The sequence below is a fragment of the Diabrotica virgifera genome, chromosome 6 (assembly GCF_917563875.1).
Source record: "Diabrotica virgifera virgifera chromosome 6, PGI_DIABVI_V3a".
NCBI classification, from domain to species: domain Eukaryota; kingdom Metazoa; phylum Arthropoda; class Insecta; order Coleoptera; family Chrysomelidae; genus Diabrotica; species Diabrotica virgifera.
The window spans coordinates 22,277,679-22,294,109 of NC_065448.1; the positions used below are offsets into that span (position 1 = coordinate 22,277,679).

At 32.8% G+C, this 16,431-nt stretch overlaps 1 protein-coding gene across 1 annotated transcript in view; it reads left to right on the forward strand.

Moving 5' to 3' along the window:
• Nucleotides 1–16,431, forward strand: part of LOC114331450 (DNA translocase FtsK 1-like) — a 34,049-nt gene that overhangs the window by 830 nt on the left and 16,788 nt on the right. Inside the window, exon 2 of the mRNA XM_028281037.2 lies at nucleotides 8,411–9,094. Coding sequence (XP_028136838.2) covers nucleotides 8,411–9,094 — 684 coding nt within the window. The remainder of the gene's footprint in view (nucleotides 1–8,410; nucleotides 9,095–16,431) is intronic.

The window sequence follows — 16,431 nt, forward strand, 5'->3', positions numbered from 1 at the left end:
TACTATCCCGACATCGTAATTATTTGGTCTTACATTTAATTTAATTTCAAAAAACTAATACCAAATTCTGACTATAATCTGTTTAAGTTATAAATAATATTAATAATACATAGATATACAATGAGTAATACTAAAATATAAAATTTGTATTAACTCGATATGTTATTGACTTACTAATCGTGGTATTTTCTTTCTATTGACTTCCTTTTTCAGTATGGGAAACCACATCTTACTGCATTCTACCGAGGAATTTGCGACACAATTGGTTTCATTTAGCATAATTAGCGCCTGTCGGGATAGTATCACGAGGTTTTTTCCTGATTTTCCCTCGTGATTTACTATGGAATCTCTAACGCGAGAATTTTACTGTAATCGTTGCATTTGGTTCTCTTTTTAAAGACAGATCACATGCTATGATTTTTTTTGTGACGTATATTCTTGAGTTGGGATTGATTTCATGTAATCGAATGAACTATCTTTTAGTAAAGTCGTCTCAGGAACGCAACTCATAAATATTGGCGATATCATTTTCTACTTTAAAATGTATAATATACGTCTGAATTGCCAATATAAATGAGTCAGATTAAATAAATTATTAGAAGATTTTTTTTACTTAGCAACAACATTTTTGTTTATTTTAGTAGTATTTTGTATTTTGACAACGGAACCCGATTTTGGCTTCGAAACGTTAAGAAAATCATTTTTTTTTGGTAAAATTGTGTCTTATTTCCCATTAAAAGTAATTGATTATAAAAATGATTAAAAATGATTGATTAAAAAAATTTAATTTTTGTGGTATAAAAATAAAAATTAATATGTAAAAATATAATTTTTTTTATATTTTGAATAATCTATATTGAATATTTAGTTGAATTACCTATATCTATATATTTTTTAAATACATAAATTAATAGAACTTTAAATTTGTTATTAATAAATTTTTAACTATTTATAATGGGAAAGAAGCCACAATATTATTAAAAAAATGATTTGTATTAACGTTTCGACACCCAAATCGGGTGCCGTTGTCAAAATACAAAATACTATTAACATAAACAAAAATGTTGTTGCTTAGTAAAAAAATTCTTCTAATAATTTATTTAATTTGACTCATTTATATCTGCAATTCAGATACATATGAGAAGACACAATTCAGATACATTTTAAAGTAGAAGACTTTAAAATGATATTGCCAATATTTATGAGTTGCGTTCCTGGGACGACTTTACTGAAAGATAGTTCATTCGATTACATGAAATCAACCTCAACTCAAGAATATCCGTCACAAAAAAATCATAGCATGTTCTCTCTCTCATTCTCTCGCTTTCTCGTTCTCTCGTTCTCACGCTCTATCTCTCTCTATCTCTCTATCTCTCTATGTCTCTCTAATGGCGTTACAGCCCAAGTCGGCATCCATCTCAAAGCTTTTCTACTGGTCGACGTCCACCATTTATATTTTTGCATAATTTTCTAAGAGGGTTCTTTGTAATATTGATAAAACTCCTGATTGAACCTTATTTTCCACATACCGTTATCGCAGATGAGCCCCAATATATTTCTGAATATCTATTTTTTAAAAATATTAATCAGGTTTATTGTCTTTTCTGCCATGACCTATGTTTCTACGCCATATATTGCTATTGGTCGTATGATGCATATTTTCATGCACGTCTATGCATGTCTTTGAATCCAGAAAGCTGCGACCGAGAGAAGTGTTATTTGTTAACAAGCATTATATTTTCCGTATTTCCTCCGCATCGCTGGCTGCCGTCCTCAGTTTTCTGTACTTCCAGGTATATGAGTTGTTTTACTACTTCAATATTTGCGTTGTCTGTTGTCTGCAAGTTTCGTTGTTTCCTTGCTTCTATTAGATCTTTAGTTACATCTACTTTGGCGGATAACCCTATTTCTTTCGCATTTTCTTTAAGCTCCACATAAAGTTCAATGATGTCTCTTACAGTTTCTTCCATCAAGTTTACATCGTCTTCGTACATCACAATTTTAGTCCAGAGAAATAAGGTTTTTGTCGGGACACTTGAGCAGCCAGGTTGCAAGTGGGTTTTTTTGGATACTATAATATACCTAACACATTATAAATACAAAAATGCCCGTCACAGTTCGGACGAGAAATTTAGTTATTAACAAATAAGGGTCAAAAATGGCAATTCTTTTGTTTAAGTCACTAGAGGTAAAAATAGGGTTATCAAATATCTTATCTATAATATTCCTTTTTTTAGTAGATGATTCAAGGTTTAAAATGGCACTTTTTGAATTTTGTTCCGATCATTTGTTACTTCGGAAATTGCAAAATAAAACTAAAATTTCGAAAATAAAAAAAATTGCTATAACTTTTACGAAAATGACCTTAAGATTTTCATTTTGCATGAAAAGTTGACTCAAACAGACCATATAATACACAAAAAATTTTAGGACGATTCGTCAGTCAGTTTAAATTTTATTCAATTTGTTTATCCCAAAGATCAATGTTATTGTTCAGAAAATAATAATGATATAGCAATTCTGTGGAAATCACATGAAACACTACCATTATAGCTCACACATAATAAGGATGTGCCTCTATAGTTGGGGTAGCTGAGTTTGTCTCTCTTCTTGTTGATTGGACATATAATTACTTTTTTAAAATCTACTGGAATTTCTACTGTGTTCCAGACATACGTTATTAGTTTATGAAATCTATCTATCAATGTGTGTCCTCCAATTTTGAGAATTTCAGCTGGTATGTTTTTAATACCTGGAGGCGTGGAGGCCTTTTATTCATCAGTAATTTAAGGGCATCTTCCATTATTTCCTGTTTCGTGGGTCGGTATGTTAATTCATTATTCTGAAAGCAGGCCCTCGAAATAGTTTTTCCAACCTGATTTTATTGCTCCATCATGACTGATAAATTTGTCTTCACTATTTCTAAAAAGACTACTGCATGGTTTATCCTTTCTGAGTTGTTTTAGGAAATTATATCCTCCCCTAGTGTCATTCTGATTGAAATCTTTCTCCATTTGTAGTATTTGGTCGTTTTCGAATCTCCTCTTCTTTCTTCTGCATATTTTGTCTAACTTTCTTCGTTCGTCTTCAAATCGTTCCCACCTTTCTCGTATTCTTCTTTGAGTATACTATACTGCAAGTATAGTCCATTTCTTTTGTCTAGTGTTTAAATTCTTCATCAAACCACAGCCCTTTTCTTTGATGCTTTTTAATTCCTCTCACTGTTTTAGCAGTTTCCCATGTTAATTTCTTAATTTCATTTCAATTTCTTGTACTGGTTCCTCCCTCGGTTCTAAGAGTTCTCTATTTAATTATTCTTCTCACAATCATCTTAGTTATTAATCACCCTGTAGAATTCGGCATATTTCCAAGACTGGAGAATATCATTGCCTACATTTTTTGTTAATAACTTTTTGGATAAAGGAATTAAAACAATTTAATTTAATTTGAAAACTTAACATTATTATTGTTACAAAACATATTGTTTATTTCCTGATAGGTATATGTAACACTGGATGTATATTATATAAAACCAAAGTATGTTCAAATCTTTATCAGTTTTAAATAAAAAAAAAACACCGTGTGCAATATGGCATTGGTTGGGAAACTTGGACCATATGGCCCCAAATATTTTCTCTCGAAGCTAATAAATATTCAAATTTATCAATTTAGAATTTAAGATTTTCAATGAAGAGGAATATTAATGGCCTACGAAAGTCGGTGATGCAATTTGGTCTAATTAGCATCATCGATTAATTGGACTACCTTGAGTTAGTTTTTAAACAAACGCTTCATTTTCATATTTGAATATACAGTGTGAACGTTTCGTTTGGAATCGCCAAATTTCCTTCGTTACATTTAAGCAAAAAACGCAAAAACAGATCGATTTTTTTTATTTTGGATAACAACAACTGTGTTAAAGTTACCATGACGTCGTCATAGTCAAACTAGGTGGTCTATATGTGTTTGGTTGATATTGTTGAAGACTATGTGTTTGGTCCACGTTTTGTTGACGGCCGTGTGAATGGTGCTATATATCTGTATCTGTAATCATTTGTCATTACCATTGCAAAATATTCCACTTATCGTCAAGGATGGTTGTTAGATGACTGTAATTTTTTAAATATTATTTATAATGCATTGTTATCTTTATTTATATACTTATACTACAAAACTGTGATATAGCCGTATACTAAATAATAAATAAATAAATTTAGACGACAGTGCTCTAGTTCATCACACTGCTCTTATTCACAATCATCTAAATAAAAACTTTGATGTGAGTTCGACATTGACATGCAGATGAGGGCCAACTGTTTGGCCACCCCAATCACCGGAATTGTCTAAAATTGATTTTTTCAAAAAAACTTTGTGTATCAAAAACCCTCAACAACACTAGAAGACAGTGCAGGTTTATCCACTGGGCGCTTGGGGCGGGCGCCCAGGGGCCCGAAGGGGCCCATTCCTTTTAATTATAAAAAAATAAAGTCGCTAAATAATTTACATATTACGAAAAAAAATCTCATACGCAGATACGCCAATACACTGCAAACGTCTTTGTTCTATTGTTACATCTTTTCACGCGTATACACAGTGCCGTAGCCTAGCCCCACAGGGTCCCCGTGTCAGTGTTTGTGGCGGGACCCTTTTCCAAAAACTACAGAAAGTTGTCAGATTTCGCCATGTCATTGATTAAAAACTACCCAGGTAGTGGGTAAAAACTGTGTAGGTTATTAATCAATAGCCATGTCTCGAATTGTATCCAAAATAATCGTACAAACGGAGTTTTTTAGTTTCTAATAATTTCATTTTGAATTGTGGGGCTCAAATAATAATTTATCTCACTTTTCGGCTTTAAAATAAGTTCTTTTAAAATAGGAACAAAATAAGTCCTTTTAAATACAAAAATAGATATACATAAATCTAATTTATAGATAAAGAATTAATTATTCTCGAAAATGCCAATATCATAACAATAGGTACACACCCTTTCAAACATTCAAAAGTAAAGCGATTACAAAAATTGCAATTTGGCATTATACAGTGGCCTCTAAGGCTAGCACTCCACTTGCGATTTGTAGTCGCAGCAACAAAAAATCGCTGTCGCAGAAAATCTAGAGTCTAGAAAATTAGTCGCTGTTTTCAGCAAGGAAGTAACATCAGCTTTTAGATGTTTTTTAAATCTAGAGATAAAGAAGAAGTCAAGACGTCAATTAATTCTTTATGCGAGAAACATAAAAACGATATTGATGAAACCAAAGAGAAGTTGCATAATGAAATTACCCATTTTGTAACGTTATGCCAAAATTTGAATAAACATCATACAATTTATGAAAAATTTGATTCTTCCAGGGTGTAAAAGCTTTTTCCCATATTTTAACTTTACTGCAAAATTTGACGATACCAATTTCTAATGTGTCAGGCGAGCGTTCTTTTTCGGCTTTAAAAAGAATAAAAATACATTTAAGGTCACATTTGGGTCAAGAAAACCTAGACGCATTATCACTATTGTATATAGAGAATGAAGAACTGGAGAAACTGAATTGTGATAATATTATATGGCTGTTTGCGAATGCCAAGTCAAGAAAAAAATGATCAAATTTTTGTCTTTATGTATTTTTTAGAATATGTTTTTTTTTTGCTTGTCATGTGTTGTTTTGTGGAACTTTCTGTTTTTTATTTATGTTTTTAAATGTATTTCTTGGATTATTTTTTACATTTGCTATTCTTCTTGCTTATTTAAAAGAATATTTTATGGATTTTACAAGAAACCTTTATAGTTAATGCATGTGTTTTTTTGTTAAAAAACTGACAACGAATAGCAATGAAGGGGGCCCCTAAACCTCCAGCGCCCAGGGCCCGAAGTTAGGTTAAACCGGCACTGCTAGATGATATGAAAAATATAATAATACAGTCTTGTAATAATATTGACTTAAAATGTTAAGAAATGTGGTTTGGTCATTAAAATATAGGTTACAAAGTTGCATAGACATTGGAGTTGGTAAATTTGAATACTTAATTTAGCTTACTTTAGCTAATTTGGAAACTGGAATATATCGTGTACCTTATTATGTAAAATGATTGCTTATTTATTCCTTCTTTATATACAGTGTGTTTCTTTTATGCGATGTAGAAATAAAAATAGTCGAGGAAATGAAGCTGGAAAAATGGCAAAACTTCGCAATTGTTTCGTCCAGCATCGATTTGTACAAAAATTTGGGATTAGGCTCATTTCACCCTCTAGTTCATTTTCTATATTGAGCCGTTGTACGCTTTTGGTTTTTTAAGGGTGAAAACCACCCCTAATTGTAAAATATTATAAATAACATTTTAAAATTTAATATTGTCAACATTTGCTTCTTATTAGTTACATAATGATTGTTTTGTGCTTTAAGATATAATATCACAATATTTCAACCCTTAAAACCACCCTTGTTAGAACTATATATGAAAATTTTACTTATCCTAAAAGAATAATTTCGGCTTGCATCAATTTACATAAAAATTTGGGGTTAGGATCATCTTACCCTGTACTTCATATTCTATATTATGCTCAAGGACATTGATTATTTTTAGGGGTGTAAACTACCCTTATTGTCAAAAATTATATAAAGACATTGTAAACTTTAATATAGGTAAAATTTGGTTTTGACTGGTTAAATAATGATTGTTTTATGCTTTAGGATATAATATTTCAACCCTTCAAAACCACCCTTAATAACATTGCAATTTTTATAAGTAGACAATTTAATAGATCTATACAGAAAAAAAGTAGAATTAAATAATTACAAAAACATTTATTTACACAAAAATACGCATTTAAAAATATATAAAAATACACATACAAATAGTTTTTTAGTCATCCAATATACGAACCGGCTCTGTGGTATTATATAGGTACATTGAAAATGCTCTATAAGGGGATTATTCGAATTTTTCGAAAAAAAAAATCGTTTTATAAACATAGCTCCTTCATTTTTGGCGATAAAAAGATATTTTAATAAAAGTTTTGCAGGAATTTTGAAGATTAATAAGACTGTGTAAATTAAATTCCGTAAGATACCTTAATTTTTAATTGAGGTAGATTTAAAGGGCTCGAATAAGGGGATGTTTGCTCGTAAATAGATGTTTTAAACAGCTATATCTCGCTAACTGTCCACTGTAATAAAAATCTATGCATAAGAAAATTTTAGCTATTAAAAAAGCTACAATTTAGTAATCTATCATTTTTATCGTATCTCCAATATTTTCGGAGATATTTTGAAGAAAATGATAAAAAATGCAAAATTGCAAAAAATCAATTTTTTTTAAACTCCAATTTTTCTAAAATTAGGCCTTTTAAATAGGTAAAACTTCTTGGGTATATTGATAATATAAATGTAAAAGAAATTAAAGAAAGTCGAAGACAAATTTTCAGTTACAAGGGTAGTTTAGGGGTTGTTTTCACTGTTTTTTTCGTAGAGAAAAATAGGTAACGACTATTTTTTTGATCATAAGTTGCTCCATTTTTATGCTAGAAAGTTTTTATTATTTTTTTTTGGAAGATCTTATTATTTGCTTATAAAAACATCATGTAAGTTTTTCTGGAAAAATGCAAAGATTTCCCGTTATTTGACTTTGATTATTTAAAATTATGCATTTGACGAAAAAAGCTAACCTTTAACATGCCGTATCTCGGTTTGTATTGGTCGTAAAAATATTATAGAAAAACAGTTTCGTTTATATTACTAAAAGATACAATTTTGATATCTACAGTTTTTTTATTAAATGCATACTTTTCGAGTTATTTTCAATAAAACCCTCTAAAAAAGTCAATTTTTCCGTCGAAAAACTGTTACTTTCAACCACAAATAACTCGAAAAATATTAGTTTTACGAAGAAAATGTAAAAAACATTTTTTTCTTAAAATTAGTTTTTCATCGATTTACATGGTTAAAATGTAATAAAAAATTCCACCCCCGAGATGGGGTGCCAACTACCTCCAAAATTTTAGCGTACAGCAGCATGATATAGAAAATGATCCTTGGAGTATTCCCTACCTTCTCTGAAAATTTCAAGTAAATCCATGCTGGACGAAAAGATTGCGAACCAAAATGCTTTATTTCCTCGACTAAAATGGTAATAACGCGTTAAATACCCTGTACATTAGTGTTCAACCCCATATTATAGAAACGGGAATTGTGAGGGAAATCTAAGTACATATGAGAAAATGTATAGGGTGTTATATTTAAAAGATTTTATGCTTCTTTGCATCGTAGTTATTATTCGCTTCTGTAGATTTCGGCATTAATATCTAATCCTGGAGAAGATCATTGGCAGAATACTGTACTGAATTAAAATCTTATAAACTTAACATAAATATAAATTTAATATGTAAATTTAATATTTAAATAAATTTATTTTCTTTCAGATCATTACGTTTGCTGCTTTCATTGTAGTAGCTCGAGCTGGTGTTCTAAATGAAGCCTTTCCACCACAATTAGCCTACGCTGCATCGCCAGTTGCGAAAGTGGCCTACTCAGAAGCTCCAGCTGTGTCATACTCATCTTTATCGGCACCTTTTGCTTACCCCGCCCCTCCAGCTATCGCAAAGGTAGCTGCTCCAGTGCAATTTGGTGCTTCACCGTACGCCGGATTGTCATTTGCTCCATCAGCACCGTTTCCTTCCCCAGCATTAGCTCCAGCTTTACCTTACCAGCAACCTCAAGTTTATTCTTATGCATCTCCACCTGTTGCACCTGTTTCTTACGCAGCACCTTCACTCAAACTGGCTGCCCCATTAGCTTATGCTGCACCCATTGCTAAGACTGTTATTGCTGAACCATCTGCACCTGCTCACTACGATTTTGGATATGCTGTTAACGACCCCAACACTGGAGACAGCAAAAGCCAGCAGGAATCGCGCAGAGGTGACGTGGTGCAAGGAAGTTACTCAGTGGTAGATGCTGACGGTACCAAACGTACTGTCGATTACACTGCTGATGACCACAATGGTTTTAACGCCGTCGTTCGCAAGGAACCAGCTGCAGTAGCTGTGAAAGCAGTTGCACCAGTCGTGGCAAAAGTATCTGCTCCAGTTGCTTACGCTCAACCTGCTCCAATTAGTTACGCGCAACCTGCTCCAGTTGCGTATGCTCAACCTGCTCCAGTAGCATATTCTCATTCTGCTCCAGTGGCCCTTCCTCAACAATTCATTAGGTCATCTCCTTATGGTCCGTCTTTTCTTAATGCTTACCAACATTAACCACTGTTGGTCAAAGTGTTTTTATTGATTTGTTTGGAAAGTAAGGTAATGGGGTCTACATATATCGCATTAAATAACTATGGGTAATACTGGTACTGCGCTATATCTTTTGCTGTCTCCTGTATGCCTTTCCTCCTCGTTCAGACTCACTTTCTTCTGTGTTTATTGTTTCGGTTGTTAACGTTGGTTTTTTTGTCTGGTATGGTATTTACTGTACAATGTATATAGTTTTCCTTAGTTTTGATTGTGCTGTCTTTTCTAGAGGCAGGATTGGAAAATATCAAAAGAAATATACAAATATACATAATATATCTTATTTAAATAACGTTCATCATCATCATCCTCCTCCTCCAGCCCTTTGCGTCCACTGATGGACATAGGCCTCCCTCATTTTTGTCCATTGTGCTCTATTTTGAGCACTTTGCATCCAATTTCTCGACATTTTCTTGAGATCGTCAGTCCAACGAGTAGGTGGTCTTCCTCTACTTCTTTTGTCTAATTTCGGCCTCCACTCAAGTAATCTCTTTGTCCACCTCCCATCGCAGATTCGGGCGACGTGTCCTGCCCAGTTCCATTTCAGAGTGGCAATTCGGGAAATTACATCAGTAACCCCTATTCTTCGTTAAATAACGTTACGATTTATATATTCTTTAAAATACTAGAGATGTTGTCAAGGATGATAAATTATGTAATATTGATTTGATCTCTTTGTTATGTTATTTTATGAACACTATTAGGCCTGGATCTCGCGCACCAAAAAAAGTTTATTAATAGCAAGCTGAAAATTTGTTATTAGCTTAACGGTGTCTAGTCGGACAAACTTTGATGTACGGGAACACTGGAATAGGGGAAGTTTTAATTGTGGAACAGATTACAGGTTTCGAACGACAGACTACGAAAACGTCCCATAGTACTTCCAATTAATTTGTAACCTATCAATTAACTCTCATGCAAAAATCAGACTGTTGTTTACTGCCAACATAATTCCTGTTTTTTCACATGTACTACGTGCCCGACATATTAAAATGCCCAACATATTTGTCGAACAAACATTTTTTCATATATTATGTAAAGTTTGCTATTGAATAAAAAAAAACAACCTGCTAGTTTTCACAATCATAAACTTGTCAATATGACACGTTCCACAGTTAAAATCACGTTCCATAATTAAAACTTCCCCTGTTCCAGTGTTTCCATACATCAGAGTTTGTCCGACTAGATTCCGACAAATTTTCAGCCTGCTATTAATAAACTTTTTTTGGTACGCAGGATGCAGGCCTATTATTTTATGAACACTATGAGAATAATGCCATTTTTTATTGAACCTTAAGCCTTACTTATCATAAATTTGTTATAAACTCTTTAAAATTTATATTTATTTTGTATAAAATAGTTTACCAAATGTACTTTTAACGTTGTACCTTTTTATTTTACTTTATTAAAAGATAACATTATACAGAGTTAGGATAAAGTATGGAACCAAGCAAATATCTTTGAAACGAAAAGAACAATATTTATGAAACTTTGCATGCAAGTACAGTGACGCAAAAGGCATCTGATGCAATATTTTTTGTTACTACTTCACTTCGGGTTTCACCGGAAATACCCTTAACTTATTTACTTTAAATGGGACACCCCGTGTATTTTTACAGGTTTTAAAGAACTTGTTATTTTTAATTCATACATACCAAGTTTGGAAGAAAACATTATTAAAATAAGAAATAAATCCCTTTAAAGTTAAAAAATAGGTTAATTTATTTACGTTAGACCAATGATGTTAAAAATTAAAAAATAATTTCAAATGTTGAAAATGCTTGCCGTTCACCTCCTGACAACGTGCAAACCTATAAATAAATTCGTGAGTCACTCTTTGCAAGATTTCTCCACGTATTAGTTCACATTCATCAATTATTATTCTTTGTCTCAAATCCTGCAAGCATGTTGGTCGCCTAACGTAAACACGTGATTTTAGATAACCCCAAAGAAAAAATCTAACGGGTTAAGGTCCGGAGAACAAGCGGGTCACTCTATGAATCCTCTACGTCCAATCCATTGATTTGGAAAATTCACCTCAAAAAAATGAAAATTCACCATAACCGATTATCATTAATATTGCAATACGATCTTTTTCACTTAAATGAACCATTTTAATACAACTTATTTCTGTCAGTTAGTTCAGTAACAATTTTACCTACTATACTAAATTTAAATAAGTCATGCAGTGCATTTAAACAACAATTTTAGTCTACAGTATAGATGGTACTCGTTTATTTCCTACTACGTTCTATTAATACAAAAAATTATCTACGGAGACTCTTTAGCAAATTTTTTCTTTCAAATTTGGTATGTATGAATTAAGAATAGCAAGTTCTTTTAAAATCTGCAAAAATATACAGGGTAACCCATTTAAATTAAATAAGTTAAGGGTATTTCCGGTGAAACCGGAAGTAGAGTAGTAAGAAAAAAATATGGCATCAGATGCCTTTTGCGTCACTGTACTTGCATGCAAAGTTTCATAAATATTGTTCTTTTTATTTCAAAGATATTTGCTTGGTTCCATACTTTATCCCAACCCAGTATATCACACCAGACAGATCTTGTACAAATAACTGAAAAAAAAAGTTTGTATCAGTAGGAAAAGAATTACACATAGCTTTTGTTGACTTAGAAAAGGCATATGACACGGACGCAGAATAAATCCGTGGGAAGCCTTGAAAGACCTGAATATTGACAGCCACCTTTTGCAGATTATCATAAAAATGGACAGAAATAATACAGTACAAGTTAGAAAGGGATACATATTGTCCCACTCCAGTAACGTCACAAAAGGCCTTAGACAAGGTTGTAGTATGGTCTCCTCTTTTGTTTAATTTGTATGTTGAACAGGCCTTACTCGTAGAAGCTGTCAGAAAATATGTGGAGGAATGGGTATTCCAGTTAAAGCAAAACCCTTTTCTCTCTTAGTTTTGCAGATGATCAGGTCGTGATAGCTCAGGATACTTTCCATCCTGATGCTTGCTGATAGCAAGTCCTTGTCAATGACGTTAACATTAATCAGGTGGAAGCATTTAAATACCTGGGAGCATTGTTTGACAAGATCGGATTGGGGAGCAGAGATAAAGCAGAGAATCCGGAAAGGCAGGCAAATTGTGGGAAGCTTGAATTCATTTTGGTGGGATAAAAATATTTCTAATAAAAACAAGAAAAGGGTGGGCAGAGCAATAGTAGAGTCGGTATTGTGTTATGGCTCGGAAGTATGGACTCTCAACGCAGATGAAAAGAAAGCTACTAGCCGCAGAAATGGACTATAGAGAATAGAATAGAATAGAATAGAAATATGCTTTATTGTCATGAAAAATTTAACAATTTTACAGACAAAGCTTACAAGTAACATAAATAAGAACAATAACAAATACAATTTAGTAAAATTATATAAATCGTCAATATAAATAAAATAAAATGAAGTGAAACAAAAAACAGTAACAATCTATTGCAAAATTTAAAAAAATTGCAAATTGCATAATCTACCATAAGAAATTTAATAAGTTAAGTTAAGCTGCAGCTCCGACGCCCCTGAGGGGCATAAGGAGTTTCAAGAAAGAAGAAGAAGTTAAGCTGCTGCATATGACACTCAAATATAGATTAAGATTGTACTTATAAATAAGAATACAGTACTTTCTTAGGTATTGGTTAAGAAACTCTGCTATTGAATAATATGGTCTTTCAGATAAATAGGCTTTTGTCATTTTACGGAACTTGGGGAAAGATGTTGCAGATTTAAGTTGTAGAGGGAGATGGTTGTAAAGTTTTTTTGCAGAATATAATATAGATTTCTTTACTAACTCACTGGACGGGATCGGTAAATTTATGTCAAAGGTAGAGTTTCTGGTGGAATAGTCATGTCTAAGTCTTACTGGAAAGACATGTAGATGTTTACGAATTAAGCAAACAGTTTCTAAAATATATAAAGAAGGCAGTGTTAGAAACCTGTGATCTTTGAAGTAGCTTCTGCAATGTGTTATTCTTCTGAGGCCAAACAGATATCTTATTGACCTTTTGTGTAATTTAAAAATAACATCGGATTGGACAGCCGTACCAGAACCCCAAAAAGGGAGACCATATCGAAGATAGGACTCGAACAAAGAAAAATATGTTATTTTGGAAGAGGCTACATTCATTTCCTTCGAAACAGATCTTATTGCAAAGCAAGCTGAGGATAGTTTCTTGCTTAACACATCAATATGGAGGGACCATTTAAGGTTGCTATCTAAAAAAATACCAAGAAACTTTACAGAATCAACGATACTGATCTGTCTGTTATGAAGAGGTAAGGGTTAAAGAGCTCCTTTATAGGATAATGCTTTATATTTTATCTACGTTAAATAAGAGTAAATTTGAATCGGACCAGGATTTTATTGTGAGTAGATCAGAAGTTATAGTAGCATGAAGAGTTGCGATAATTGAGTTGCTCCAAGTGATACTGGTATCATCAGCAAAAAGAAAAACTTTTCCATCGATTTTTAAGCTAGTCATGTCATTAATAAAGATAACGAAAAGTAGAGGACCCAATACTGAACCTTGTGGTACCCCACATACAACATTTTTGAGACTACAGTCTGTATTATTTGCTCTAACCAGTTGTTTCCTATTATCTAAGTAAGATTGAAACCAGTTCGAAGAAATACCTCGAATTCCATAGAAATCTAGTTTTTTATCAAAATGTCGTGATTGACACAATCAAAAGCTTTGACATAATCACAAAAAACAGCGGCAGTGTGCAGATTATTGTTTAATGCTTGATCAACCTCATGTAGTACAGAAAACATGGGATATGTGGTAGGTACATTTATTATTTAAAAAACCGAACAGTTTTTGTGATAAAATATTGTTATCAACGAGAAAGGACAAAAGTCGGACTTTTATGAGTCTGTCAATAATTTTGGAGAATAATATAATATGTATCGGTTTTAGAACGTCTTTCGATGTTGTCCGATGCCTAACTTCCACGTCCTTCTATCATCCCATTGGCCATCTCTAAGATCCCTTGCACTCATTGGTTTGGTAGAATAACGGTAGTAATGCAATAGGTCTATAATTGCAGGCATTAGATTTTTCACCACCCTTATGAAGAGAAATAATGATGGCCGTCTTTAGACACTCTGGAAATTTACCTTTCTCAAAAGAATCATTAGTTAGAGAGATGAGAACTCCCAACACACTGTCTGGGAGATTTGAGCAAATTTTTATAGTCCTGTCGCCAGGGGGGGTACAACGGCCTCCTTAATTCAGATGGACTTACTTAAGTTTTTTTTATATATTTTGACCCGCAGAATACGAATTTTTTGGGTAACAGTTGATCCGGATGTCGATAAGATTGTTATAGACAAAGAACTTGAGGAATTACATAACAGCGATTTCTCGCAAAACAAAACATCTTTTTGTATTTTTTGGGTCATTTTAAGCAAAAAATATTCCTACAAGTTTTTTCGTAGAATGCATAGTTTTCGAGATAACCGCGGTTGAACTTTCAAAAAATAGAAAAATTGCAATTTTTGAACCCGAATAACTTTTGATTAAAAAATAAAGTAGCAATTCTGCTTACCGCATTTGAAAGTTTAAGTCAAATTATATCGGTTTTGATTATTTGCATTGCTAAAAATTAATTTTTTTATTGTTAAACTAATCTATAAACACATAGTGTTTCCCGTGCCTAATACATGCGTTTTAACGCATGCTACGTAGAAATTGCCTCGCTTGCACTCGTAGCTACTCTACCTACTCGTTCGATTTTAAATGAGAAATCATTGAAAACATCACTCACATACTAGGTGTTTAGAGCTTTGATTAACAATAAAATAATAAATTTCTAGCAATGCAAATAATCAAAACCGATATAATTTGACTTAAACTTTCAAATGCGGTAAGCAGAATTGCTACTTTATTTTTTAATCAAAAGTTATTCGGTTTCAAAAATTACAAATTTTCGATTTTTTGAAAGTTCAACCGCGGTTATCTCGAAAACTATGCATTCTACGAAAAAACTTGTAGAAATATTTTTTGCTTAAAATGACCCAAAAAATACAAAAAGATGTTTTGTTTTGCGAGAAATCGCTGTTATGTAATTCCTCAAGTTCTTTGTCTATAACAATCTTATCGACATCCGGATCAACTGTTACCCAAAAAATTCGTATTCTGCGGGTCAAAATATATAAAAAAAACTTGGGTAAGTCCATCTGAATTAAGGAGGCCGTTGTACCCCCCCTGGCGACAGGACTATTATGGATCATCGGTACTACAGGAAGATTTTCTTTTGATACTATTGATTGTTTGGATCAGTTCAGATTTATCAACTGGTCTTATAAATAATGAATTCGAGACCTTTCTTGAATTAGGGAGATAGGAAATGGGATCTTGTTGTGACACAATAGTTGATGTTATATTTTTACTCACATTAACAAAGTACTCATTTAGATTTTCTGGGTATGGAAGGTAAAATGTTTGAGCTGTGTGAGTTTTATTTCGAAGATCGTTTATTATGGACCAAGTTTCTTTTGCAACACTTTTTACAATTTTTTAGCTGATTTCATAAGTTTTAAATAGATTGCCCTGTACTTGGTGATATATTCAGTAACAGAGACGTTGGTGAAAGATGTGGCGGAAGTGTGGGTATAAGAAGATGTGCAAGAATTTCAAGTTCAAGAATTGCAAGACTTTCAAGATGGGAAAGGAAAACTAATGAAGAAATAAGAACAATAATGAACGCTGAGGAAACAATAGTAGATAGAATAGAAAGCAGATCATTGAAATTGTTTGGACAGCTATTAAGAATGCCTGAAGAACGTTTGCCTAAAAAAATATTTCAGTGGAGACCACCAGGAAGAAGAAAGCGGGGTAGATCGCGAAGGTCGTGGAATGAGAGCGTCAGGACATCGATGTATGACAGCAATTTACAAGAACACGATGCCTTGGACAGAGAGGCTTGGCAAAGCATGATGGGAATAAGGCAATATGCTGTTAACAATTGATTAATTATTGTAACACAATTGTACCGTGAATAGATAGATAGATTATTTCTTTACTTAGTGCTCACTTCAAAGAGAGGGGCAAGTCGGGCCCAGAGATATACAGCGGAATCAGCGTCTTAAACCCAGCACTAAAATTAACAACCAAAGTGAGAACAAATAAAC